This window comes from Tiliqua scincoides, chromosome 8, assembly GCF_035046505.1.
Source record: "Tiliqua scincoides isolate rTilSci1 chromosome 8, rTilSci1.hap2, whole genome shotgun sequence".
NCBI lineage: Eukaryota > Metazoa > Chordata > Lepidosauria > Squamata > Scincidae > Tiliqua > Tiliqua scincoides.
In genome coordinates, this window is record NC_089828.1 from 7,300,818 (window position 1) to 7,327,134 (window position 26,317).

Genomic DNA, 26,317 nt, shown 5'->3' on the forward strand with positions numbered 1-26,317 from the left:
GGGGTAGGAGACAGGTAAGGGAGGTGACAAGGTAGAAGCTCACTGCAGGCCATTCATGATAATCTAAACCATGGTTTCAGTTGTGTGAAAATGGGTTGATACTTTTCACTGGTACCTGTTCACAAATTCAGCTGCAGTCATCCAAAGGTGATTGTCAAACTGAGCAAAGTATGCACACATGTTGACCCCAATTACTTGGAGGTTTATTCTGTTTTTAAAATATATATAAATATATTTAAAAGTTAAGATAGCTGGAAGCAAGAGATGGGCTAATCCATCCTCACCTACCCCCTTTATTGCTACTCTTTACTGCCAAAAACCCTTAAATAAGTTAATTGCAACTGGTCATATTTTTAAAAAAATAAAAACACCTTTCAAAAAATCCATTTTCTGCCTCTCTAATTTTGCAGGAGAATTCTGGCGCAGGGAGAGGTCTGTATTTATCCTCTGAATCTCAAGAACATCACTGAGGCTTAGATAAAAGGCAGCAGGGCGGAGAAGTTGCAACGGCACTGGAAGGCTGGGAATATCTTCCGATCGTCACTTACCTGTGTCGAGTGCACTTGAACCAGTTCAGAATGTCTGTGCATCTCGTGTAATAGATCTGATCAAAGGGGTGTGCATACGACTCCTGCACAGTCACGGCATAGCTAGAAACAGACAATGAAAGGAGAGAGGGAAAAAGGTGGATCATTAGTCTCTCTCTGATTCGTTGAGAGGGAAGGGCTGCTCGCAGCAGCAGAGTGCAGGTTTTTGCACACACAAGTCCCAGGTTCAACCCCTGGCATTTCCAGGGCGGTGAAAGGCCCCTCTCAGAGACCCCTGGTAGAGGCTGCCAGCACAGAGACTAGAATTCTGGCTCAGAAGAGGGCTGATATGGAAGAAACAAGCCAGGACTTCCCCCAAGACCTAACTAGCCTGATGCCAACTGCATCAAACCAAGGGCACATGCTAGTTGCAGGAGAGGTGATCATAACGCAGGAGTAGCAGCACTTGGGATTAGACATAAGGATTCATCTAACCCACTACCCTGCCTCCAACAGTGACCAAGCAAATACTCTTAGGGTGCTCCCAAGGTAAGCATATCAGCACACCTCCCCAACCACCCATACTCTGTAACCAGCCTTTGGTAAAAGTTTTTTTACTTGTGAGCCAAGGCTGCAGTCCAACAGACACTTTCCTGGAATAACTTCCACTGAACACAGTGAAACTTGCTTCTGAGTAAACCTGCATAAGACTGCATCGTGAGTCAATTAGGAGGTAAAAAAGTACCCATACAGGTAACTCCACTGCACCAGGGCAAGAATGATATACAACAGAACAAAATCTCCTTAACTGCTTGACTGGAGTAGTTAAGAAAATGGACAGAAAAATGACTATTAACACCCTAGCAGTCACAACATTTAGGCTTACACACAGTATCTCCTCTTTACGAATAGCTTCAAGGAGGCTGGGACACTGGTAGCGGGCCAACACAGATATTCCTCAAGGACGGACACAACACTAAAGAAATCTATAGAGACCTGGACAGCATTTGAACTACACTGGAATAAGTTAGATCACACACACAATATATTTATGTAATGTTTATTTGGCAAAGATTTCACAATGACCACCATCACCTCCCCTTTTCCCCATGAAGTCTTTCACTTAAGCCTTTTAATTCTTGCCCCCAAATGAAACGGAGCCCACCCTGACTTCACCTGTTACACCTGCCCAGGGCCTAGGAGAGGGTGGTAAAGGGGGCAATTTGTACTGGGGCCCAGGGTCAAAAGGGGGGCCCAGGAGCTAAAGGAAGGGGCCCAGAAATTTCCTGAGATTTCATGTTTTCCCGTCAACTCAGTCTTGTTGCCCACATGGGATGCTAGGGATACTATCACAACTGGGGATGCTGGGGACACTACTAATGCCACATGGGTTGTTAGATCTGGGCTCCAGAGATTTTTCCAGCTATCACTATCCTCCCCACCACCACCCTGTTATATAAGAACATAGGAACAGCCCCACTGGATCAGGCCATAGGCCCGTCTAGTCCAGCTTCCTGTATCTCACAGTGGCCCACCAAATGTCCCAGGGAGCACACCAGATAACAAGAGACCTGCAAGGCTTCCTGGAAATTGTAGTTTAGAACATAAGAAGAGCCCCACTGGATCAGGCCACAGGCCCATCTAGTCCAGCTTCCTGTATCTCACAGCGGCCCACCAAATGCACCAGAGAGCACACCAGATAACAGGAGACCTGCATCCTGGTGCCCTCCCTTGCATCTGACATAGCCCATTTCTAAAATCAGGAGGTTGCACATACACATCATGGCTTGTAACCCATAATGGATTTTTCCTCCAGAAACTTGTCCAATTCCCCTTTAGAGGCATCCAGGCCAGATACCGTCACCACATCCTGTGGCAAGGAGTTCCAAAGACCAACCACACGCCGAGTAAAGAAATAACTGTTTCACCCCTCCCTGCCCCTATTCTGCTCACCCGTCACCCCCTCCCCTGTTCTTTCAGCCCTCCCCCTTTGCAAAGGGGCCCAGAAGAAATTTTGTACCCCCTGATAAAATTCCTCTCAGAGGACCTGCACCTGCCATTCCCCCTGGGCCTTATCAGTTTCACTGTGGTTCAGTTTATAAGAACAACATGGCCAACACTCGTATAAGTATTACGCATGCACACAGAGAGGTCTGGCACATAAGAAAGGGCTGACACATTCCTCAACTTAAATCTAACATGGCCTATTCCAGCTCTAGATGGCAATAGCCCCCATCCCAAGTAGAAATGTCACCCAATTCAGTATTTTTCTCAGCTGATATTCAGTTAATTGATTAAAAGACAGACTGCAGTTTAACAAAACGTTCAATAAAATGTTCAGCAACTTTCTGAGATGCTGAAGCGCAGGAGTGTAGATAACTTGACAACTTGTTACCAAACATTTAAAGTAAGAGCACAAAAGCCTTCCCCCCTTTCTTTCTATGGCAACCTACTGGAACAAAAATATAGTGAGAAACACACAAATCTGACCGCAACCAGTAGCCCCACTAATTAGAACTTGCACTCAGCAATTAAGGCTGGTCCCCATCAATTAATTGGCTTCAGGTTGAGGCTGCTGACAGACAAAAAAACCTCATACCACAAAGTGGGGGAGGCCGCTTGCTCACTGGGGCTCAGGTTTGGAGTCCCAGGGGAACCCCAGACAGAACTTCTGAGGTTAAAAGAGTCCTTTCACAAGAACGGAGAAAAAAAGATCCACTGAACCTTGCTGCCCATAATTTTTTTTAAAGCCTAGAAAGAAGTTCTATGCCCTTAAAAAAAAACCATATCAGATATTTCTCCTCCTGGGACTGTTCATTATTTTTTTACTTGTGTACAAAAAAGCTAATTAAAAGCACATATTAACATAATTTTGTCAAGTCCTCTCAGCATTGGCAAGAGGCAGCACTTCATTTCTAGGATGAAGAAGGATGCATTTGAAATGATGGGTTTCCCAATCAAAAATGCAAGGTATTTTTTATTAAAAGAGGGAAAGAGTCTCTGGGGTTTGCTTTTTCACTTGTGTTCATTTTTAAAAGAAAACCATTTTAATCCAAGATAATTTGCAGCAGGAATTAACCAGTAATTGAGAACCATAAATTGTGAGTTCGGCTGATTTTTTTGTTTTGTTTTTAAATGTTGCTCCCTGCAACTCTCAGCATTTGGATAGTAGAACTGTGTAGAACCGAGCAGTGTCCAAGAGAACAGGGCATATCCAGCAAACAGGTCACAAGACAACATCATTGCCAAGTCACAGCCTCCACTCTGCCCATCCCAGGCTACCTTACAGGGCTGCAGATGCGTATCTAACTGCCCTGGCCTCAGGCAGTGATGTCATGTTGTCAGGTGACTTCATGACATCACCTCTTCACCTCCTGGAGAAGGAGGCACTGGTGGCTGCTCTGCAATTTGGCTGCTGCCCCCCCCATTTCTTCTCCTGTGGGTGCTCCCCCTTGAAGAGGCACCCCTCTGCAAATAGGAGTCTCCACAGGTGGTGCTGACAGAGGAAAAAACTGCACCCCTCATTGGTGTAATGCCCAGGGCAGAAGCCCCTCAGGCTCCACCCCTGTTGCACCTCTGCAGGGCTGCTAGGAGAATTACCATGCTAATGTGATAGGCATTACTCATTTGCAATAGGCAGTTGTTCAGGGCTTTAAGTATTTAAAGTGCTTTTTAATTATTGATATTGATATTGTGGAGGAGGAGGATGTAGGCGATATCTTGCCTCGTTCAAGAATGTATTTTCCTAAGTAAGTCACAGACAGCATCCAGGAAGAGCCGGGCTTGCTAAAACATTTAACATTTCCCAGTGTGGTAAGCTTCTACCGATTGTTCTGTTGTCAAGGTTCACAATTACTTTCCCTCAAGGGTTTGACACTTGTGGTGTTACGAGAACTAACCTAGACCCCAAATCTGCGACACTACAGATTCTGAGGCTTTGCGTGAGCCAGCCGCAGGGGTGACCTGGGTACACTTTACTTGCCTTTGACAAATGTACTTGCACGCTACCAGATGTGCAAAATTTCACCCTATCTTTGGAGGCAACATGAAGATGCTTTCTTTGACAGTCCAAATTCCACGAACTGCAATGGAGGCTTTCCACAAAAATGTCGGTTTCCAAGAGCTGAACGGATTTTTCCCTGCTCCATGCAACAAAATACCTGACGGACAAGGATGCCAAAGCAGAACATATTTAAACCTACTCTTTATTAACATAGAGCCCCCAGTCATCTTGATTATTATTTTATGATCCTGTTTGCTTCTCTTGACCTCACCTAACTCAATCTTTTTGGCTTGATTTATTACCATCTAAGTATCACAGTCATCTTGGCTAGGCAGCCAATCAATTCTGGTATTTAATTTTTGTTTCTCCTTGATTGGGTCTCCGGGTTGCTGACTTCCTTCACACAAAATCAATATTGTTTTGCTGGGGCTGAAAATGTACTTTCCCTCGCCATGGAACTGCGCAGAACACCATTTCACAGGCTCCACTGTGATCCATGCTTGATCCATAAGGCCCAGGTGTCTGAGCAATCCTGAGCATCTGTGTGCTGCTAAGAGCTACCAATGGTGCCTAAAAAGACTCATGCTCAATACAGCACAAACAGGGAGACTGGAGTCCATTCTTGGATACGAAGATTATGTTGCTTTCTGGCTGTTGTCACCCCTCTTCTGACCTTGTTTTAGTTTCTATCTTTCTGTGTTTATATTCTTGTTAGTTTCTTTAATCTACATTGAATGCTCCAAGACTGTAGCCAGAAGAGCAGGGTAGACAAACAGCATAAGCTAGAGGGGTTGCAAGGCACTAAGTTTTGCAGAGAGCCTCACTGTAGCATGCAAGTGAACCCTTCCCCTCACAGCCATTCTGGGCAGGGGGAGCAAAACAGAGGCATATGCCTGGCTCCAAAGGAGAGGGGGAGGGACCGCTTGCACGCTGTGGTGAGGCCCCCTGCAAAACTTAGCACTTTGCACCCCCTCTAGCTATGCCTGGGTTTGCCATTTTCTGAATAAAGTAAAATAAAGTTAAATGCCTTATACAGAACTTTGGGTGAAAAGTGGAAATTTTGAGGGAGCCAAACACAGAACCATCATCAGTGGACTAAAAGACTGGCATAAGGATTTAATTTCAGTTGTGCTTTGACATTTTCTGGTTTTGGAAAGAAGGAGGAACACCCAGACCAATTCAGAAAGATTCTTGTTTTAAGTGTTAGACTCTACATTCATTTCTTAAGGTTAGCCAAGCTGACTGCCTGAACTGACAACCAAGAAAACTGCTTCAAAGTTTTTTTGAAAGGTGTGTTAAATTCTTAACCACAAATACTTACATACTGTGTGCTATTTGCTTATTTTATAAAAATAAAACCTACCGCTGCACAGGAAAAGAAAAAAACATTTCCCCACTAGAAGGCAACACAGAAAGAAAACGATCTTCACCATTTCTTCATCTTATTTTTTAAAAAGTCAGACACTGTCAGCTCACATTACCAACCTGCCACAAATATAATTCCAAATTCCATCACTTAGAACAAACCACCCACTCCCGTATACCAAACAAAAGCTTTCTTTTCTCTACCTCCTCTCTTAAATATCATCCCACTATTACTGTTTCATCTTCCAGAACATCCCCTTTTTTTGCTTCAGCAGACTAAGACACAAACAGCAACAATCACCAGTCAGCTGGGAACCTGCTTGAAAGTGGCTTAACAGGCTGGAGTGCATGTGTGTATCCTGTACTATCAACCCAGCAACTAAGGCAGGTTCAACTGCATTTCTGCCCACCTGCTTGGGGCCTCTATCAACATCCACATCCCCCTCCCATGCTTACCCAGCAGCCACACTGCACCAGTGAAAGAAATGCCTGGCAATCGGGCAGAGTGGTTTGGGGCTGCCCTTCAAATGCAAAACTGGAAGCACAGTGAATAAAACCAAGGCTGTCATTTACCCAGCTCCTCCTTTTTCCCCAGGCTCTTGCTGCAGGCTCAGTGCCCTTTAACAAGAATCATAGGAGCACATTCTGGAAGAGCACCTACAGATGACCCAACTGGGCATGAATTAGTAACATCTGGACCTTGCACAGTCCAGGAACTGACCTTTTCACCCTCTCAGACAGGAGAGGGCACCCCTTTATTACCCGCTGCATCTTTGGGAATGTCTGGATATGTCAAGCTGGACACGAAGGAGGAGCCCAGAGCATGATACAAACTGCAGGGATTCCAGTAAGTGTGATGGGAGGAAGTTAAACAAATTGCTGGCAAACGATTCTTTGAGCAGAGGCACTCCATGGTCTGGGGACTGAAAAGCAGGATAAGCCAGGATGGTGTAGTGTTTCGGAACTTGGACTGTGACCTGGAGGATCCAGGTTCAAATCCCCATGCAGCCATGAAGCTTCCTGGGTGACCTTGGGCCAGTCACTGTCTCTTGGCCTAACCCAGGGGTGCCCAAACCCCGGCCCTGGGGCCACTTGCGGCCCTCGAGGCCTCTCAATGCGGCCCTCAGGGAGCCCCCAGTCTCCAATGAGCCTCTGGCCCTCCGGAGATTTGTTGGAGCCCACACTGGCCCGACGCAACTGCTCTCAGTGTGAAGGCAACTGTTTGACCTCTCGCATGAGCTGTGGGATGAGGGCTCCCTCCACTTGTTGTTTCACGTCTGTGATGCAGTAGCAGCAGCAAAGGAAAGACCAGCCTTGTTTCGTGCAAGGCCTTTTATAGGCCTTGAGCTATTGCAAGACCTTCATGCATTCATATAAGTTCATCTTTAATATATTCATTTATGTAAACTTATGTAAATTTATTCAAATTTTAAATGTAAATGGATTCTTTCTTTTCTCCAGCCCCCGACACAGTGTCAGAGAGACGATGTGGCCCTCCTGCCAAAAACTCTGGACACCCCTGGCCTAACCTCATCTAATCAACCTACAGCACAGGGCTGTTGTGAGGACAAAAGGAGGGAAGGAACCATGTACACCATCCTGAGCTCCTTGGAGGAAGGGTGGCATAAAAATGTGATAAATAAGAACATAAAATACTTTGGTCTCAACATATATTCAGTGCCAGCCCTTATACTCCTTGCTGCTACCCATTTTTCCCCCTTTAATGAAAAGCTGCATACAAAAAAAATAATGCCTCACCTTTCCCAGTGGCTGCAGACATTTGGGTCATCTGGGTTTAAGGAGATGGTCGTTTTCAGGAGGAGAGAAAAGGCGAGAACTTTGAGATTCCACCACAGAAGGAGACAGAACATCATAGCTGCTTCTAGAAAGAGAAGGGAAATGCATTAGAGAGAGAGGCAGCGGCTGGCAGCTTCCTTTTCCAGACTTCTCTTATAATTGGACACACCATCACTCCAAAGGACATGGATAAACTGGAAAAAGGGAGGGGCAGGAAGTAAATGGCTTTGGACTGCTGAGCCAAAATGTCCCATCCCACATGTCAAACATTCAATTCACAAGTGACAAAATGAGCAAGAATTTGAGGAGAACTTACCAGTGCTCCTTGTGCTTGGGGAGAACTACCAGTGCTCCTTCCAATGGCTGGCATTCTCCCCCTTCAGAATGCTCCTTGGAATGACATGATGCAGTGTCACTTGGAGAGACATCCTGGAGGGGGGGCAGGGGGGCAGTTCTGCCATCACCACAACACAGAAGCAGCAACAAGAGGCAAAGGGGCAGTGAAAAAGGTGTGCCAATTTAACCCAGCCTTCCATCCTTCTGGAAAGCTTCTAGGTCAAGCACTAGTTTCAGCTTTCCTAATACTCAAACACATTTTATATTTCTACACTTCCACCTTTTCAGTAAGTGAACCAATGATCCATTATAATGCCTAGCTCACATACTCATCCAAGGGGAGAAATCAGCTTTTATTAATTTTAAAGCAGCATTTACAGATGTCACGAGCAAAGCTACCAGATTTTCAAATATATGATCATTACAATTGCCAGCTCAAGAGGGGAGTTCCATTTGCTTTCCAGGCAATGCTGCAGAATGTAACTTTTCAACTGGTATGCCGTGGTGCACTGGCGTGCCACAAAAAGGTCCACATGTGTGCTGTGGGAGTTTCGAGCACATCCAATATGAGTGGCAAAGGGCATGAAGGCAGGAATTGGTTGTGGTGGGCCACCACCAAAGAAGTGAATAGTGGGCATATACACGACACTAATCAGCTATAGTTAACGTGAGTACAACACAAAAAATGATTTCCTTCCAGCAAATTCTGTCTCACTCACTGCTCCTTCAAACTGGCTCAACAGCAAGGGGAAGGCAGGAAGGCTTTCCAAGAAGCCGTGCACCACCTGGTAGAGGCTAAACCAGCTCTTGTGGTCCCAGTGCCAGGAGTGGAATGTTTTACGTTTCCATTGAGTTCCAGCCAGTTCATTTTGTCCCAAAAGAGTTCAGAAGAACCACTGAGAACGGGACCAGGCCCAGTCTCTGCATAAAGCCTGGTATGTGCAACTTTGCATAACTGGGGCTTGTAGTTTGGTGACAGAAGCTTGCAGGCAAAGCATGAGGTCTCCGTTTAAATCTTCAGACCTTCCAGGTAGGAACAGATAGATTCCCATCTGAGATCATGGAGAGCCAATGCCAGCTTGATCCAGCACAGTTTGCCATGAAATATTTCTGTGCTGCAGGTATGTCTTGGGCCTCGTGCACATGCCAAGGGGAGTGCTGAAATTGGAACATGCTGATAACATACCTGCCCCTCACCCCTTGGCAGAAGAGCAAGAATTTATTTTCCTGACTTGGGCATCTTCCAAGGACGAAGGCAGTGCCTTAGTAGCCAAAGTGAACCCCCTTCCAAAGACAGCTGAATTTTTTGTCCAAACTAAAATGTGCTCCAGAAAGTTGCACAGACACATTTAAGAGTCTCACCTTGATGTGTTGTAAATTCCGTGTGGCTACGAATGCGCTGCGTTTAGAGACCTCATCGGCAGGATGAGCGGCCACATCCAGGCTCTTCAGAAGCTGCAAAAAGACAGCAATGATGACAAACACAATTCAAACAATGCAAAAGGGAAGAGTTGACGTGGCTAAAGAAATAAAAAAGAGACTTTAAAGAAATAGCTTACAGCACAACTACTCAGAAGTAAGTCCCATTAGACTCAATGGGGCTTACTCCCAGGAAAGTGAGGATAGGATGAGGCTGCCAATGAGAAAATCAGTTTGTACAAGATTAGCCCCAGCATCAGAGTATTGCATGAGTAATCTCAAAGCAAACGTTGGCAAGATGCATCAACCAGGACTGACTACGTTGAATGGTGAGGTCAATTCCTCAAATGCAAGAAACTATACAGCAGGTTTTAAGAGTGAGAAATAAATGCAGGGGTGGGGAGGTTACAATAAAGGAAAATAGGAGACACCAAGGTTGTTGAAGGAGACTTGTGCGGCACAGGTGGAGAAAATAAACACAGATTCACATTCCTGAAAACAGTGACAAGGTGGGGGCCACAGCTAGCCTAAGAGAAAGTTCAGACTCTGAGCTTGTTCTGGCCGCTGAGTTACCATCCTCAGCATGAGTCACCCGGGAATTCAAGTGATTATCAGCAGGAGAAAGGAGCGCATAGGCAAAACAACAAGCAAAAACTAGTTGTTGATGTGGTGCCAGTGGCACAGCTAGAGGGGGTGCAAAGCACTAAGTTCTGCAGAGAGCCTCACCATGGCGTGCAAGTGGACCCCCCCCCACCTTTTGGAGCCATTTCGGGCAGTGGGAGCAAAATGGAGGCATACACCTGGCTCTGAGCGGGAGGGACCACTTGCACATCACGGTGAGGCTCCCTGCGAAACCCCATCCAAACCCCATCCCCAGCAAAGTAGTGCTTTGCAACCCCATCCAGCTATGCCACTGCGTGGCGCATTAAAATTTGCAGCACAGCCTTCCTCCAAGTAGTTCAGGACAGCATACTGGGATCTTTTTTCCTCTTCCTCTAGCCTGGCTCTGTGAGGATGTTTTGAGGGAGAGATCACAATTGCCCCAAAGTCAGAGAATGACCTTGCCTCCCACCCCTGCCCACCCAGAAGCTGAGGGAGGAGAAATGATCCAATAACTGCTTGATTTCCCTCCTTCCATACCTGAAACACAATTGAAGAACTCAAGCTATTTCTAAACAGAACATGCACTGGGTGGGGGGGGCTTGCCTATGAATTCATTCTCTCATCTTTTCCACTCTCGTTCTAACAAGTTGCAAGCAAGGGAGAACACTCACACACTACAGGCAGGTAAGACAGCATGGGGGTGGGCTGGAGGGAAGGACAAGGTTAATTAAAATAAACTCCTGGTCGCTGATCCACAGCAGTGCTATCAAATCCCAGCGCTATCCAGCCAGAGACCCGTACCATTCCTTATCCCAAAATGTCACCAGATGCTGAGGGAATATGCAGGTCTGAAGAACGTACACAGACACTGCACCAGAAGGATAAATTAATATTTTTTTACTCCTGGCTTTTAATGCTAATTAATTCATTCCGCTCTTCAAGAGAACTCCCAAGATTGTAATTTAAATCAGCAGAAGTTTTTGAACATTAAAGATTACATTCCCATGAATTTGTGTGAAATGTGTAGAAGGGAATCTCAAATTCCAACAAGAATGGGATGAGTTCCCTTTTTCCACGGTGTAATTTCAAAGAATCAGGAAATGCCACCCAGTCATAGAAGAGCTCATCACTGAACAATCAGTGTCCTGGGGAAAAAAAAAAAAACACAGCACAGGATAGAACAGTTCCACATAAGACAGCTGCGGACTCTGGTTCTAGTCATGGAATTCCCACTTCACCTCTAACTTGGCCTTTATCAGAGATTTAGAATTCGTTTTCTATGAGTGTGTGAAGGGTAGATAACCTTTGACGATCCAACACCAAGCAAAACTTCTGTCCACTCCCCTAGGATAAGCAGGGGGATCTAATTGGTACAGATTGTTCCAAAGACTGCCACCAGTTGCTATTACTTAACTCAACCGATCTTCCACCTCCAGTACCATCCAATCCATTTCTTAGCCATCATTTTATTTCAGAGGTGTGGCTTCTTTCCTGGAAGTCATAAGCAAAAGCACCCAGATTACAGTAATAGGGTGACGGCGATCCATCATCAGTACTGGTGGGCAAATTACATTTAGTTGATATATCAAACATGACAAAGCAAAAAGAGAGGCAGCCAGAAAAACCAGAGATACAGACAGATCTCAATTGTTCATACAGATGCTAAAGTCCAGATGTCATTGTAACCCAAGGTCAAGGTGGCAAACACACTCCACCCTGGACAGCCAACCCCTTTCTAGGGTTGTCACAGCCATTGGGTGCACAACCCACTCATCGGCTCGACCTGGATTTCTGTTTGGCTGTGAATTGGCAGGGGCTCTGCACAGAATCAACTACTGGATTTATTAATTTAAAGCATTTCTAAGCCCTTCTTCAACCAAAGTTCCCAGAACAGCTTACTAAGGACAACACAAAACAATAAGAGAACAATTCACCAGTAAATCCAAATGGCAATAAGATTCCAGCAGAAAAACCAAATAATATTGTTAACTAGTCCTTAGCACCTGTATAGTGCTTTCTGAATGTTCAAACCGTGTCACATGCACTATCTTGATATAATCTGTGCAACAATCCTGCAAGGTAACTGTTATTCTCTCCATAGTACAGACAGACAAAACAGAGGTCAACAGGGATCAACTGACTCAAGTCCACAGCGAGAATTCATGGCAAAGGTGAGACCTGAAGCAGGAAAGTCCTGATTCACAGCTCAGTCTCTTTAACCACTACGCTACATGAGATGTCACAAAGATTTTCACCTGGCCAGTGAAACAAAGCTAGTGTCAAGACAGGGGTGCTTACACTTTTTTGGCTCGAGAGCTACTTTGAAACCCAGCAAGGCCCGGAGATCTACCAGAGTTTTTTTACAAACACCCACCCAAGCACCCACGCGCAGAGCTTGGGCGCCTCACACGGCGGCAGCGCTCTTTGAAGGACCCCTGTGGGGAGGCTCTGCCTCACCTGCCTCCCCACCCACCCCACCTCCCTGGCAACGGGGGAGGGGGTCCAAAGCTCCCAAGGCCAGCGCTGGGAAGCTCTCCCCAGTGAAGCTGAGCCCCCACCACAACCTCACCCTATAAGGCTCCTTGACACCAACCAAGGACCCCAACAGAGAAGGTGGGGGGGCCAAGAGGTTTGTGGGGGGCCCTTCCACGACCCACTCATCCCAGGGGGGGCATCCTTCTCCCCCCCGCACCTTCGGCGATGACCTTCTTGATGTGCAGCTTCATCTCTCCCATCTCCACCACCTGCCCCATGAAGTCATTCTGGTCCCGGCTGGCGGCCCCCAGGGAGCCTGGTCCAGACAGGAAGTCCAGCGCCGACTGGAACAGCAACATGGCCAACGCACCAGCCAGGCGCCAAAGGGGAGGGGGGGAAGGAGAGAGCCAGGCCGGTTCAGCCGGCCGCTCCTGCTGCTGCCACCGCTTCCTCCACCAATTCTGGCCTTTCCTGGCCACCGTACTCTGCTCCTCCTTTCCCCCCTGCCACCGACTTGGGCTCACACGCCCCGCCCCATTACACCTGGTAGCTCTGCCCTGAAACCGCAGAGTGGGGAAAAGTCTAGACTCTAGACTCTAGAGACTCTAGACTAGACTAGTCTATAGACTCTATAGACTAGACTAAGGGCTCCGCGTTCGACTCATTTTGCCTCGCGATCGACTGGTCGATCGCAATCGACGTGTTGAGCACTCCTGTTGAGTCAAGAACCATCTTATGAGGTCCCTGGAGGGACTTGCCAGAGAAGGTCCTGTCTCCAGCCACCAGCCACACTTCAAATGAAGTGGGGGATTTGAGCAGAGCCCTAAGAATGATCTGAAGTCTACAGTATTTGCATTTACATGCCTCTAGGACATCCAACAGCCCCTCTTCCCCCCCCCATGGCAGTGAATTTCTCTACTCTACTGCCCTTCCTTCCAGCTTCCCAAGGTGCTGCTCAGCCTACAGAAACCTTGAATATAACCCCAAGTACAATTCACAGCAGGCAGGTTGCTAAAGCAAAACAGTTGTATAGCCCAAAAGTCAACCCAGGTAAGTTCCTATTCCCTGTGTGTATGTTCAACTGTAATTATGTGGATCCACTGAGGGTTCAGGAGCTGTTTTGGGTCCCAAGTGACAACTTTTAGCATCTGCTCTGCATCCTGGAATACTGTACCATCTGTGTTCCGAAGCAAGAAGTCAAAAGATTGCAAAGAGTGCCAATTAGTCTTCCCGCCAAACAAAAAGCAACAAAACCTTTGCCCAAACAAAGGTTTGCAGGTGGAACTTTAGAAGACATCAACAGCAACAAGACCTCCTAATTTACTGCCTCGAGTGCCCTTAAGCAGGGCAGAAAGGTGGGGTATAAATTCCTTAAATAAATAAAATGTAAATAATTTACTGGCCCTCAAAAATTTATTTAGCCAATGTAGGGCTGGTTCACACAATCCGTGTTGCCTCCAGTTGCCAGTTGCAGTAAAGGGATTGCAAAGCACAAGGCTCCCTGGTCCAACAACTGCAGTGCGGCAGAAAAATAAAGGCCCACCTTAAGCCTTCTCCCCATCCCATTGCTTTTCTATGTACAGGAACATTACCACCACCACAGAGGGGGGAAAAACTGGATAACTGGAAGCTTAATTCATGAGCCAACTTCACTGAAAACTCCTGTGCTTGAGAGAACACCATGCAAACCAGAAGTCTTCACCGTTGTGGGTCATTCCCACAACCAGACAGATGAAGTTGTGAATCTACAAAACCACCTTCTTAGCACCTGTCATAAGAACAGCCCTGCTGGATGAGGCCATAGGCCCATCTAGTCCAGCTTCCTGTATCTCAAGCGGCCCACCAAATGCCCCAGGGAGCACACCAGGTAACAAGAGACCTGCACGGCTTCCTGGGAATTGTAGTTAAGAACATAAGAACAGCCCCGCTGGATGAGGCCATAGGCCCATCTAGTCCAGCTTCCTGTATCTCACAGCGGCCCACCAAATGCCCCAGGGAGCACACCAGGTAACAAGAGACCTGCAAGGCTTCCTGGGAATTGTAGTTAAGAACATAAGAACAGCCCCGCTGGATGAGGCCATAGGCCCATCTAGTCCAGCTTCCTGTATCTCACAGCGGCCCACCAAATGCACCAGGGAGCACACCAGATAACAAGAGACCTGCATCCTGGTGCCCTCCCTTGCATCTAAGCCCATTTCTAAAATCAGGAGGTTGCACATGCACAGCATGGCTTGTAACCTATAATGGATTTTCCCTCCAGAAACTTGTCAAATCCCCTTTTAAAGGCGTCCAGGCCAGATGCCGTCACCACATCCTGTGGCAAGGAGTTCCACAGACCAACCACACACTGAGTAAAGAAATATTTTCTTTTGTTCGTCCTAACTCATCTGGTCCTTTTTAAGGGGAGACTGAACCCTGAATCTTCTGCACATAGGTGTGAGTTCCAGCACCAATTGGTGGACCTTCCCCCCATTCACGCTGGCCACCTGATATTGCTGGCTGCCACTCAGTAGCTTAGCGCTTGTGCTGCATGCAGAAGGTCTGGTTCCATCCCTCGCAGCTCCAGGTAGTGCTTGGAAAGACCCCAGTTTGGAGAGCTGCTGCTGCTACTCCTTAGGACAGGGAGGGGCAGTCAGTGCTCTGTCCTCTCCTATTCAAAAAGAACTACTGGTTGCTGGTTCCATCACTCTCTTGGCAATATGCAGAGAGTGTGAGTATTTTCTCTCCTGCTTCTTCAAAGAGGGATTTGTCCAACTCTTCTAGATGGTGGGGGAGAAAGAATCTGATAAGAATTCTTTATCAGAATTCACTGAGCAGGTGCACGGGATCTTGATGGGGGCAGGCAGACACCTGGCTGGTGGGATCTACAAGAACTCAAACAACTGGAGACAACGAAGAGAGGCAGGCGAAGGGGAAGGACACATGTGTATGATTAAAGCACAAAGCGCTTCTTATAACATGCTGTGCCGAGGAATCTGTTTTCCCTATCAGAACCGCATTCACAGCCTTTACATAAGGTTCCTCCACCCAACCTTTGCCTATGTGAGCAGCCTAGCATACAAAAAGTCTGCTGTTAACACCGAGGAGTCCAACACTGTTGCGAATCCACTCAAAAACCACCCAGAGATCAGCGCACTGCTTTGCTTCCGATGTCTAAATATGCTTGCTTCTCACCAAAGCTAGCAGCCTGATACCTTACTTGATGCTTTACTTGGTAAAAGTATTACCCTACTTGGATAACAGAACCTAATCCCACCAGCTGCCCACGCATGAGCCTCTTGCAGCTCATCTTGGGGCACTTCCAAAGCAGGTCACTGCTTAATTGAGCTACCAGGTGAAATCCTGTTCACATTGCACACATTCTCATACACGTCTAAGGTGACTCTAAGCGGCAATCCTCAGGGTTAGCCCCATAGAATGGTGTGCAGTCAGACCCAATGTGTGTTTGCTCAGGATTTTTTTTTTAAACATTATCTTCTTTCTAACCCCCCCCCCCCCCCACCTCTCTCTTGGCTCTCCGAGAATCAAGACTCTCTCTGCTGCCATCCTTGCTACTGGGCCTTCCTGCTGCCAAACCGAAAAAGTAGCCAGGGTCAGGCACTGAGCCTCCACTTGATTATTAGCCAAGCTCTGTTCCATAAAACACACTAAAGACTAACTGTCCTCCTTGCAACCTCTGGGCACTTTTAGCCTTCCTGTTCAGTTTACTTCTCCCATCAATAACCACTGGAAGCAGGGAAATGAAAATGAAAGCCCAGAGACGTCTGCATTTTCCTCTAGAACATGGGTCTCCAAACCCCGGCCCAGGGGCCAGATGCGGCCCGCAGCGAGCCTCTATCCAGCCCGCAGCCAGCCTCTTGTCCCCTGAAAGCCTCTGGCCCACTCAACTGAAAATGACCAGAGCTGTGTTCTAACTGCATCTGGAGGGTGTTCTGAGGACCAGAGAGGCTGAGTGAATGAGCCCACTCATTCATTTATTCATTCATCTAAGTGCCATCTCTAATTTATTTAAATTTTATATTTAAATTTGTTTCTGGCCCTCAGCACTGCGCCAGATATCTCATGCGGCCCTCTGGCCAAAAGGTTTGCTCTAGAAGCTCAGCACACAAGTGCTTGTTTCATTCAAGTTTCGTCCTACAAAGTAGGACTCCAGAAGACAGACACACAAACACAGTTCTTCCCTTTCATATCCAGAAGAGGGCTTCACTGATCCACCTTTGGGAAACTGGCCTGATGGGAGCCATATCATGTTCCCTCTCTTTCCCTGGTGCTACTGAAATAATTTGAACACAGTGTTGGAGGTCAGGACATATGGAAATGGTAAAACGGAACTGGGGGAAAAAACCCCACAAACTGCAGTGGTTGCTGCTCCTCCACAACTATCCAGCGAATACCCTTTTGCGTCCTGGATTGCTAGGCAACAATGCAAGCAGTGGGCCCTCTCTGCCTCAGGAATTGGCCAGACATAGATATGGGTTCATGTGTTGGCCTTCAACAAGCTTTTCACCCACAGAACCCCCAAAGTTTTGCAGGGTTAGCATAAATTCAGACAGGTTGCAGAATCCAACATGCTTTAGCCCAGAAATTGGACATACTGACTTGCCAGTACGAAGAAAGCATTTGTCTCCGTTGCACAAAGATACAGTATTACTCTCCGAACCTCGAAACACCTTTCAAGTTTGCAGAAAGGCATCTGGGCATGTCAAAAAGTTTCCACCTGTTTCCAGCCGAAAACAGAATTATCAGAGACAGATGGAGAATCAGAGATCAAGTATTGAATGGAGGGGAACAAAATGTCTTTGCTTTGCAGTTTAAATATATGTTTAGGTAGCTTCTTACTTCTGTTATTACTACAAATAGGGAGCAAATGCAATGTCACAAAATTGCACAGTTAATGAGATACATGCACACTTCCAACACAGAGCTTTTATGTTCTTAAGTAAAGCAATTAAGGGGGGGAAAGACTAGCATTTTGTAATTATGCCATTGATCTATACCCTTCTCCACTTCACCATGAAAACATTATTCTTCTTCACAAGCAATTCGTTAGAGATAATGCTTCTCAATCTCTGAAAGTGTAATTCAGACAAAGGCTTTAGTTTGGGGAGGATGAGACGGTTTCTGACAATTTTCTCCCCATTTTACCCCCGCAAAAAGCCCTTCTGAAGAACTATGACAATCTGAAAGGTTGTTAACTTTCCGAATTTCAGCATTCAGAATGGAGGGGAGTCTTGGGACAAGGAACAGTCTACTAATTAAAAGGAATGACTCCATCACATATTTCTGCTGTTCAAATATATCCAGCCTACAGATGTGAAACTTTTTTTTTTTTTGCAGAGTGATTAAAAAAAACTCAGAAGTGAAACTCTATATCCCAAATCTCTTGCCTCTTTCATGTGGCGTCAGACAGAACAGCTTTTTTCCGGTTTCAAAGTCCGTTAAAACACCACCTTTTGAAAGCGAAGTCTCAATTAGCCTCAAAAGTGATTTATGTAAGAGACGCAAGGAAACGCCAGCAACTGTTCATGTTCAAAGCACCCCCCAGCAGAATCTATGAAGTCCGGTTCGTATCACCTATAATTAAGGTTTCCAAACTATTTAAAAAACCCAACCTTATAATTAGCAAGCCTGAGCTTATTGCACAAATTCCTGCTACAGACAGACTCTGATCTGCATAAGATGACTGATTGTTAATGATAACTAATGTTAATTAATGACAACACATGGGGCGAAGTCTACGGAGAATGAGCCAATTACTCTTCATTTTTTTAAGCATTTGTAATTTAGAAATTATTTCAATAACCGTTATTTAGGAACACATGGGAAGACAATAGCGGGAGCTGTACTGGTATTAAAGAACACTCTTAGAAATTGGATTTCTGTTCTCTTGCTCATCAGGGGAAATGCCTCATCTATACAGAAGTATACAGAACCAGATGTAATCTTGGGGAAGCTACTTTGGAGACAAAAAACTCTCTGGCAAAGGGGGAAGATGGTGACATTCTTAGCCAGGCGTTCTTCACTTACAAGTCTCCTATAACTTGGACATCTTCCTAGCCCTAATATTATTTCTCAGGTTTTCTGAGCTTATACTGGGCCAGAGCTTTTGTCTCTCTAGCCCAGCATTGCCAACACTGAATGGCATCAGCTCTCCAAGGCACATCCCAGCATTTGCTACCTGGGACCTAGTGCATACAGAACAGATGCTCTACCATCAAGCAATGACTCATTTTCACGTGGGGTGTTTTTCCCTTATCCAGCAGGCATATCCAGCCATGTAAGCTTCCTCACCTCAGTCCAAAGTGGGGCAGCCCACATATTGGTTTATCATCTCAGTGAGAGTGGGGCACGAGAATAGTCTGCCACAGCCTACTCCCAGCTCCTGAGAACTGCTCCGGACTATAACCGCCAGCTGTTGCACATCCTCCACCCGCATGTGCCTAGACAAGCCTCAGAGGTTTCGCAGCATGTATGTCAACACGTGATATGTGGTCATGGGTGCACGCTAAGTGTATGAGGCCCAGACCAGACTCATGTTGTTCTTGACCAGACTGAAGGTGAGAGAGCAGCAGGCCTACAGGTTTTGAGTAAGAGGCAAACTTCTGGTTCTTGGGAGTAACTCTTCCCACCCACCAACCCCCAGGCTTTGAGATAAAATTCCTCTAATAAAATTCCACCAGCATGATAAAATAAATATGCAGAAACCACACCAAGAACACCTTTGCCCAAGTCCCCAGAGGGTCTCTCCCTGTCAGAGTAGACAGTACCAGGTGGGATGAACTAAATTCTTCTGGGCTAAGTGTAAGGCAATTCCTTGTGCACAGGAATCTTGCACCAAAACAGGCAGCAAGACAAACAACAAAGGGAAAGTCATTTGAAGGCAGCTATGACAGCAGGAGGCTGAGGGGACAACTATCGTTTTGCACTGACTTTGTGCAACATGTCAATTGGCTGTGAACATATCGACTACATAACCAATTACAAACCAACTACAGATCAGACAGGACAGGCAGTGGGGGGAAAAAACCCTACCAGGTGGCATATTTGAAGCTAGCACCAGTTTTAAGCCTTAATCAAAGAAAAGCACAATATCATCACTGTCAGAGCAATTTTCTGCTTCAGTGCTCTAATATTCGAAACGGCTGCATATTTTTGCAAACCAACTGCTCCTGGACGTCGTCTCCCTGTTCTGCCCTGGAGAAGCCGTCCCAAGACTCTGCAGAACAACTCTCAAACAATAGCTCACCTACAAGGGTCACACGCACCAGCTTGAGGAAGCCTGGAATAAAACTTCCTTCCACGAGAGCAAACAAAACCAGCCCGCCCTGCCTGGCTCAAAGACCCGCTTCATTTTCTGTAAACATCTGGGCCGTAACTCATTCCCCGTTTTACCACCACCTTAATGTTAATGCTGCCTCAACATCATAAAGATGGAGTTATTAACTGTAATTTGCTAAGGCTGTATTTCTCTCTTTTGCATGAGAGGATAACGCTCCAGCGTCTGTTACTAGCCAGTGTCCAAATAACATTAAAAGCAAGATGACAATGTTTTTAGGCAGTAAGCGCTTCTAGAGTGGGAACGGACTGCTCAGGCATCAAAGATGCCGTCACTTGGGAAATGCACCAGCCTGGATGGAAATCTGCAACCAGGGCTTGACAGAGCTGCAGTTCCCCTAAAGTGCACATACCATGCTTGGGGTCAGGCACTGACCTTGAATGCCCAGGTGACAACACTTGCCTGGAGTGCCTTTACTTAGCTTCAGACTCATCTGGCCCCAGTTATTCATGCGCCGACTACATCCAGACTAGACTACAGTAACATGCCTTTTAGGGAGCAGCCTTTAAACTTCAGAAGCTTCAGCTGGAGCCAAATACAATAGCCAGGCTCTAAACACCCCACGCCCCTTATGTTTGTCTTGTGCCAAATGTACCGGCTGTCAATTCATTTGTAGGCCCAATTCAAAGGGCTGGGTATTACCTCAAAAGCCCTATAAGGGCTGGGGTCCTGGTGCTTAAAGGATGGTGTCTAGCCTGGACGCCTTTACAAGGGGATTGGACAAGTTTCTGGAGGAAAAATCCATTACGGGGTACAAGCCATGATGTGTATGCGCAACCTCCTGATTTTAGAAATGGGTTATGTGAAATGGGTTATGTCAATGAAAGTGTCGACCCAATGTGCGGCGGCAGTAAAGAAGGCCAATTCTATGCTTGGGATCATTAGAAAAGGTATTGAGAACAAAACGGCTAGTATTATAATGCCGTTGTACAAATCTATGGTAAGGCCACACCTGGAGTATTGTGTCCAGTTCTGGTCGCCGCATCTCAAAAAAGACAGTGGAAATGGAAAAGGTGCAAAAGAGAGCGACTAAGATGATTACTGGGCTGGGGCACCTTCCTTATGAGGAAAGGCTATGGCGTTTGGGCCTCTTCAGCCTAGAAAAGAGACGCCTGAGGGGGGACATGATTGAGACATACAAAATTATGCATGGGAAGGATAAAGTGGATAGAGAGATGCTCTTTACACTCTCACATAACACCAGAACCAGGAGACATCCACTCAGATTGAGTGTTGGGAGAGTTAGAACACACAAAAGAAAATATTTCTTTACTCAGCGTGTGGTTGGTCTGTGGAACTCTTTGCCACAGGATGTGGTGATGGCGACTGGCCTGGATGCCTTTAAAAGGGGATTGGATAAGTTTCTGGAGAAAAAATCCATTATGGGGTACAAGCCATGATGTGTACGCGCAACCTCCTGATTTTAGATATGGGCTATGTCAGAATGCCAGATGCAAGGGAGGACACCAAAATGAGGTCTCTTGTTATCAGGTGTGCTCCCTGCGGCATTTGGTGGGGCCGCTGTGAGATACAGGAAGCTGGACTAGATGGGCCTACGGCCTGATCCAGTGGGGCTGTTCTTATGTTCTTATGACAGTCTTCAGCCATTTGAGCATATCCAGGCCCTTAGGATTTCTTTTGATGCCTGCTGTCCAGGCTGTCAATTGGCAGGAACTAGAGATGGGGGTCTAATGGTGATTGTGCAACACCTGTGGAATGTTTTGCCTGGGGAGGTCTGTCAGGTTCCCATGTTGCAGCCTTTAAGCACTCCCTAAACACACACCTGTTCTGCCTTTGACGGTATCGTAATCAGATGTTTCTGTTCTGGACATGGCTTTCGTTGCTGACCGAGGTTGTAGCAGACTCTCAGTTGAGTAGTCATGATGGTCTTGTGCTGCTCAGTTGGTCTATTTTTGTGGTGTGTTGCTTTTAAATTGTTGTAAACTTTTATTGTGAACTGCTTTGCACCAGTTTCAGATTTGGAAAGCAGCGCATTTTGTTCGCCTTAAAATAAAACGGATGCCATACAGCGCCATTCACCCATCGCGCTGCTGCCTCTAAAAATAAGATACGGACATTCTGGCTTTATACAGATGCATCAGCTACTGCACAGAACAGTCTCAGCGCACAACATTGGCAAAGGCCAACCACTTCAATGAAAGGGGGGTACTTATCAGTAGCATTCATGGTAGCTCCACAGGATTTCCAGGATCAGGGACAAAGTGCTAGAAAATGCCACCTGCTGCATAGAGAGGGAGTTTGCCTTTGCACCATGTTGGGGAGCTTCCTGAAAAAGGCATCTGGCTTACAACGCTGGAATGCAGGATTTGGGCTGGGTGCAACGAAGGCCCTTCTGGGGATCCTACCAGCAACTGAAATTAAGGAAGGGTTCTCTTGGGAAAAGCACTCATGAGACAGAACTACCTGCTTGGTTATTTTTAGTCATTTGTTGAAGACATTTGTTGAGGTAAGCTTCTGGGCAGCCGCCCGGGCCACTCGTGCTTGCTTGTGAGCTGCCAGACATGACTCTGCTTCATTTTGCATGCTGTATTTTTAATTTGGGTTTTAAGATCATTTGTTTGCCCTTGCAATTAATTTTTCTTTATGCTGCTCTACAGAGGCATTATTTTGTTTCCTGTGGTGCATTAAATAGTCGCTGAGCACTTGTAGTGTTCCAGCTTGAGCTTTCACCATAATCGGAAGGAGGAATATACAGTTATCACAACAATCATTCATTGTGAAGGCCACAGAGGCCTCCTGTGCCAAGGGAGTACGCCAGGCACGGCAGTGAAGGGGGTGTCACATTCATGTTCTGCTTAGGAATTCCCAACTGGCTGGTCACTATGAGAACCAGGGTGCGGAAGCCACTTTGGCCTGATCCAACACAAAGGACATTGACACGAGGAGCAGCGAGAAGCCCTTGTGCAGGAGAGAGACTGGTCCCTGGCTCCCAGACACAAAGGCATTGGAAAGAGGGGAGAAATTTTGCAGATGAGAACCCAGAACTGTCTTTGCAACCAAACTGTAGGGGCCTTCCCCTGGAGGGGCCTGGAGCAGGCTTGTTCCTCCCCAGGGAGGCCTCAGATTGGCTGGAGGGGGAGGGGGTTCCAGCACCCTTGTCCTCCTCCCTAGCAGAGCTGCCAAACCTGGCCTAGGAGCAGGAGCTGTTGACCTCACAGCTCCCTGCTTCACACCGACTGCCTCTCATCCCTGGCCTCCCTGTTTTATGGAGCAAGCCTGCCCCCTTTTTGGCCCCTCCCCTTCCTCCAGGTGGGGCAGAAAAGGCCTTTCCTGTTCCTGGCTTGTTTCCGGTAGTGTTCCTTGTTGGCCCTGCCAGCTCCCTCTCGCTGGTTGAGGTGAGCCAACCGGCTTTGCCCCCTTCGAGGGCGGTGAAGCCTCCCCACCCTGGGCATGGGTTGCCTGCTCCCGAGTAAGTTGGGGGTCAGGGCATCTGGGAGGGGCCCCGACACAAACATTCTCTTCTTTCTTCGCTCCTCCAGCTTATTTCCTCTTGTGATGAATTCGACACCAGAACTATTGATGGGCAGGGGATAGCCAGGCTTTCTGCAAGCGCCCAGGTAGGAACCCTGCCGTCATTTATGCCGCGAGCTGGGAGGAAACCCCGGTCGCCTGCCTTCCACCAGCCCCTCGCGTCTCCTCGCAACGGATTGCCTTTGCACTGCACAACAGCATGTTCAGGCTTGTACACACCAGTTGTGCTGATGAAGAGAGCAGCCAGTAGGGAATTTAGCAAAGCTGTGAAATTTATGTTGCGTATGAGACCAAGCATAGCCAAAAGCCACATCCCCACCTCGTTCTGAAAAGGGGGAATACAAGACACACCAGAGTCTCTTAGGAGCCACTTCACCAACATCGCTGCTTTCAAATGGATCGTCTCGCACATAACATGCCGCATTTCAAAGGAGAATTCAATTATGCTTTTTATTTAAGTTTATGCAAAAAAGCAGACAGACTTCTCCTTAGTTGGAGGGTTGCCTACAGGTTTACTGGCAGGTTTTCTGTGCCGAGACACCCGGGATTAACCAGTGTTTACCCATCCCTGCATCTCTATGCTGGGAAAAGCTTCTCCTGATGAATGTCTGCCTGCCAGGCATGCAAAGGCAGGCCAAGTGCCCCTGTGACAGGAGAGAGGAGGCCCACTTAGAGAGACCCTCTACCAGAGCCAGTGTTTCACAGCTTCTTTGGTTTCATTCGAGCCTGACGTGAAGAGCGCAGCTGCATTTTCATTAATACAATTATTAATGTTTAGGGACTAATCCAATTGTGGATACCTTCAGTGGGAGTAGTGTGGAAATCTTAATTCAAATAAAAACCCATAAATTAAGCTAATAAGCACCTCGCTCCCTGGAAGACGAATGAATGCTGCTGGCCTTTCAGAGTTGGTGCAAGGATTCCATCAAGGTTATACTGTAATAATAATCGTGATTCACTCTGCACACTCACAAAATGCTATGCAAATTCCAAGCAAATGCTTTCAAACACTGACAGGGAGGGAGACAAAATCTGCACAGAACAAGGCAGGGAATCCCACATTTTGCGGGCTGCTACCAAGAAGCCCCTCTCGCCCATCACTGCCAGCCAAACCTCAAGAGGGCAGATGAACAAACGGAAGAGCCAATCGACTGGTCAGCGTGGACAAAATGTCTTGTAACAGCACCCCCCCTCCCCCAGGTTTCAGGCAAGGGTCTTTCCCAGCTCTACATGGAGATGCTGGCAGGGACTGCATATTTTATTTATTTATTTATTTATTCATATTTTTATACTGCCCTTCCTCCAAAGAGCTCAGGGCGGTTTACACAGCTGCTCCTCCCCTCTTTCTTGTCCTCACAACAACCCTGTGAGGTAGGTGAGGCTGAGAGAAAGTGACTGGCCCAACATCACCCAGGAAGCTAAGAAGATGGTGTCAGTGCTCTTAGCATAAATTTCCATTTTATAGCCAAGAGGTTAAGAAGTCCCCTGTGAATCAAGCAAGAAAGGGTGCCGGGGGCTTCAGCCACCACTCAGACAGCCCATGACTGCGTAATAGTTCCACTTTTATTTATTCACTTGTACCTCAAGCTCGGGTGGACAGGAGGTCAGGCAAAGGAAAGAGCACCCTAATAATGATGTCCTACAATGGACTTGGCATCCAAGCCAGCCCCCTGTCCTGTATGGAACCTGACAGACGAAGATCAATTTATATTGTACCGCAAAGAGAACAATAAAAAAGGGCTTATATAGTTGTCTCCGATGATGCTTGACAGATGTTCTAATGAACTCGCAAGCAACCCTGACAAGCTGGAAGGAGCAACAGTGACCTTTCTTGGAAGATTTTAAGTCAGGGCAAGAGAACAGCTGATGCGGCAATTTCTCCCCATGCCCTTTTGTGCTTGTGGGGAAAAAAAGGCCCTGGAGATTTTTATACTTCACATTTCTTGGTAAAAATGTATTCAAGCATTCCAAGCCATTCCTCCCCACAGTACAACCAGGATCCATGAATGTGCCCAAGGAAAGGAGCATGTTGACAGTAGTTGGATCTATCCCCTGATCTCCATCCATTTGACTAACACCTCTATGGAATGAGTGCACGGATAACTTTACACGCTTAGGGTTTTCTCAGCACAACTAGCAGCAACTGTTACCCTGCACATGCCTGATCTCGTCTGAGCTCAGAAGCTAAGCAGGGTCAGGCCTGGTTAGTACTTGGATGGGAGACTGCCTGGGAATACCAGGTGCTGTAGGCTTTATACCATAGTCTTTCGAGACTGAAGGTTGCCAACCATTTAGGAGCCCTGAAATAGAAGGGTTCCCAAAAGCATGGACAGAACCATTCTACAGGTCCCAACTCCCTGCAGAGACTCCAGTGAAAACATGCAAATCTCTTCTCTATGTACAGCCAGCTGCTCACACTCCATTAGTCTTAATGGCAACATTAGTTTCATCCTGTGGCTCCTACAAATATATTCTGCACATAACGCAGGTGGAAGAGTCTTGGACTGAAGCAACAGTAGCTTGCCCAAGGCCAAACTGTAAATTCCAGCTGAGGCAGAGATACAAAATGGGGACTTCCCAGCCACTTTGCTATATGTGTAACGAGATGCTTTGTATGTGTAACATACTATGCTAAATGTGTTCTTGTTGGCAAACTTCAGTCTCGGGAGACTATGGTATCACGCTCTGGATGGTGGTTCTGGAACAGCGTCTAGTGTGGCTGAAAAGGCCAATTCGGGAGTGACAATCCCTTCCACACCGGGAGGAAGTGCAGTCTGTCCCTGGTCTGTCTCCCTGGCTATGGGCCTTCTTTCTTTGCCTCTTTGCCTCAGTCTGTTGGCAAAGTGTCTCTTCAAACTGGGAAAGGCCATGCTGCACAGCCTGCCTCCAAGCAGGCCGCTCAGAGGCCAGGTTTTCCCACCTGTTGAGGTCCATTCCTAAGGCCTTCAGATCCCTCTTGCAGAT

At 46.9% G+C, this 26,317-nt stretch overlaps 1 protein-coding gene and 1 pseudogene across 1 annotated transcript in view; one reads left to right on the forward strand and one right to left on the reverse strand.

Annotated features, from left to right (window-relative positions):
- MEGF11 (multiple EGF like domains 11) overlaps positions 1 to 26,317 on the reverse strand; it is a 309,714-nt gene that overhangs the window by 229,112 nt on the left and 54,285 nt on the right. Inside the window, exons 2-4 of the mRNA XM_066635603.1 lie at positions 9,391 to 9,483; positions 7,654 to 7,777; positions 549 to 650 (exon numbers count right to left, since the gene is read on the reverse strand). Of these exons, the coding sequence (XP_066491700.1) occupies positions 549 to 650; positions 7,654 to 7,769 (218 nt within the window). The 5' untranslated portion in view covers positions 7,770 to 7,777; positions 9,391 to 9,483. The remainder of the gene's footprint in view (positions 1 to 548; positions 651 to 7,653; positions 7,778 to 9,390; positions 9,484 to 26,317) is intronic.
- LOC136659490 (5S ribosomal RNA) lies at positions 25,486 to 25,605 on the forward strand (annotated as a pseudogene).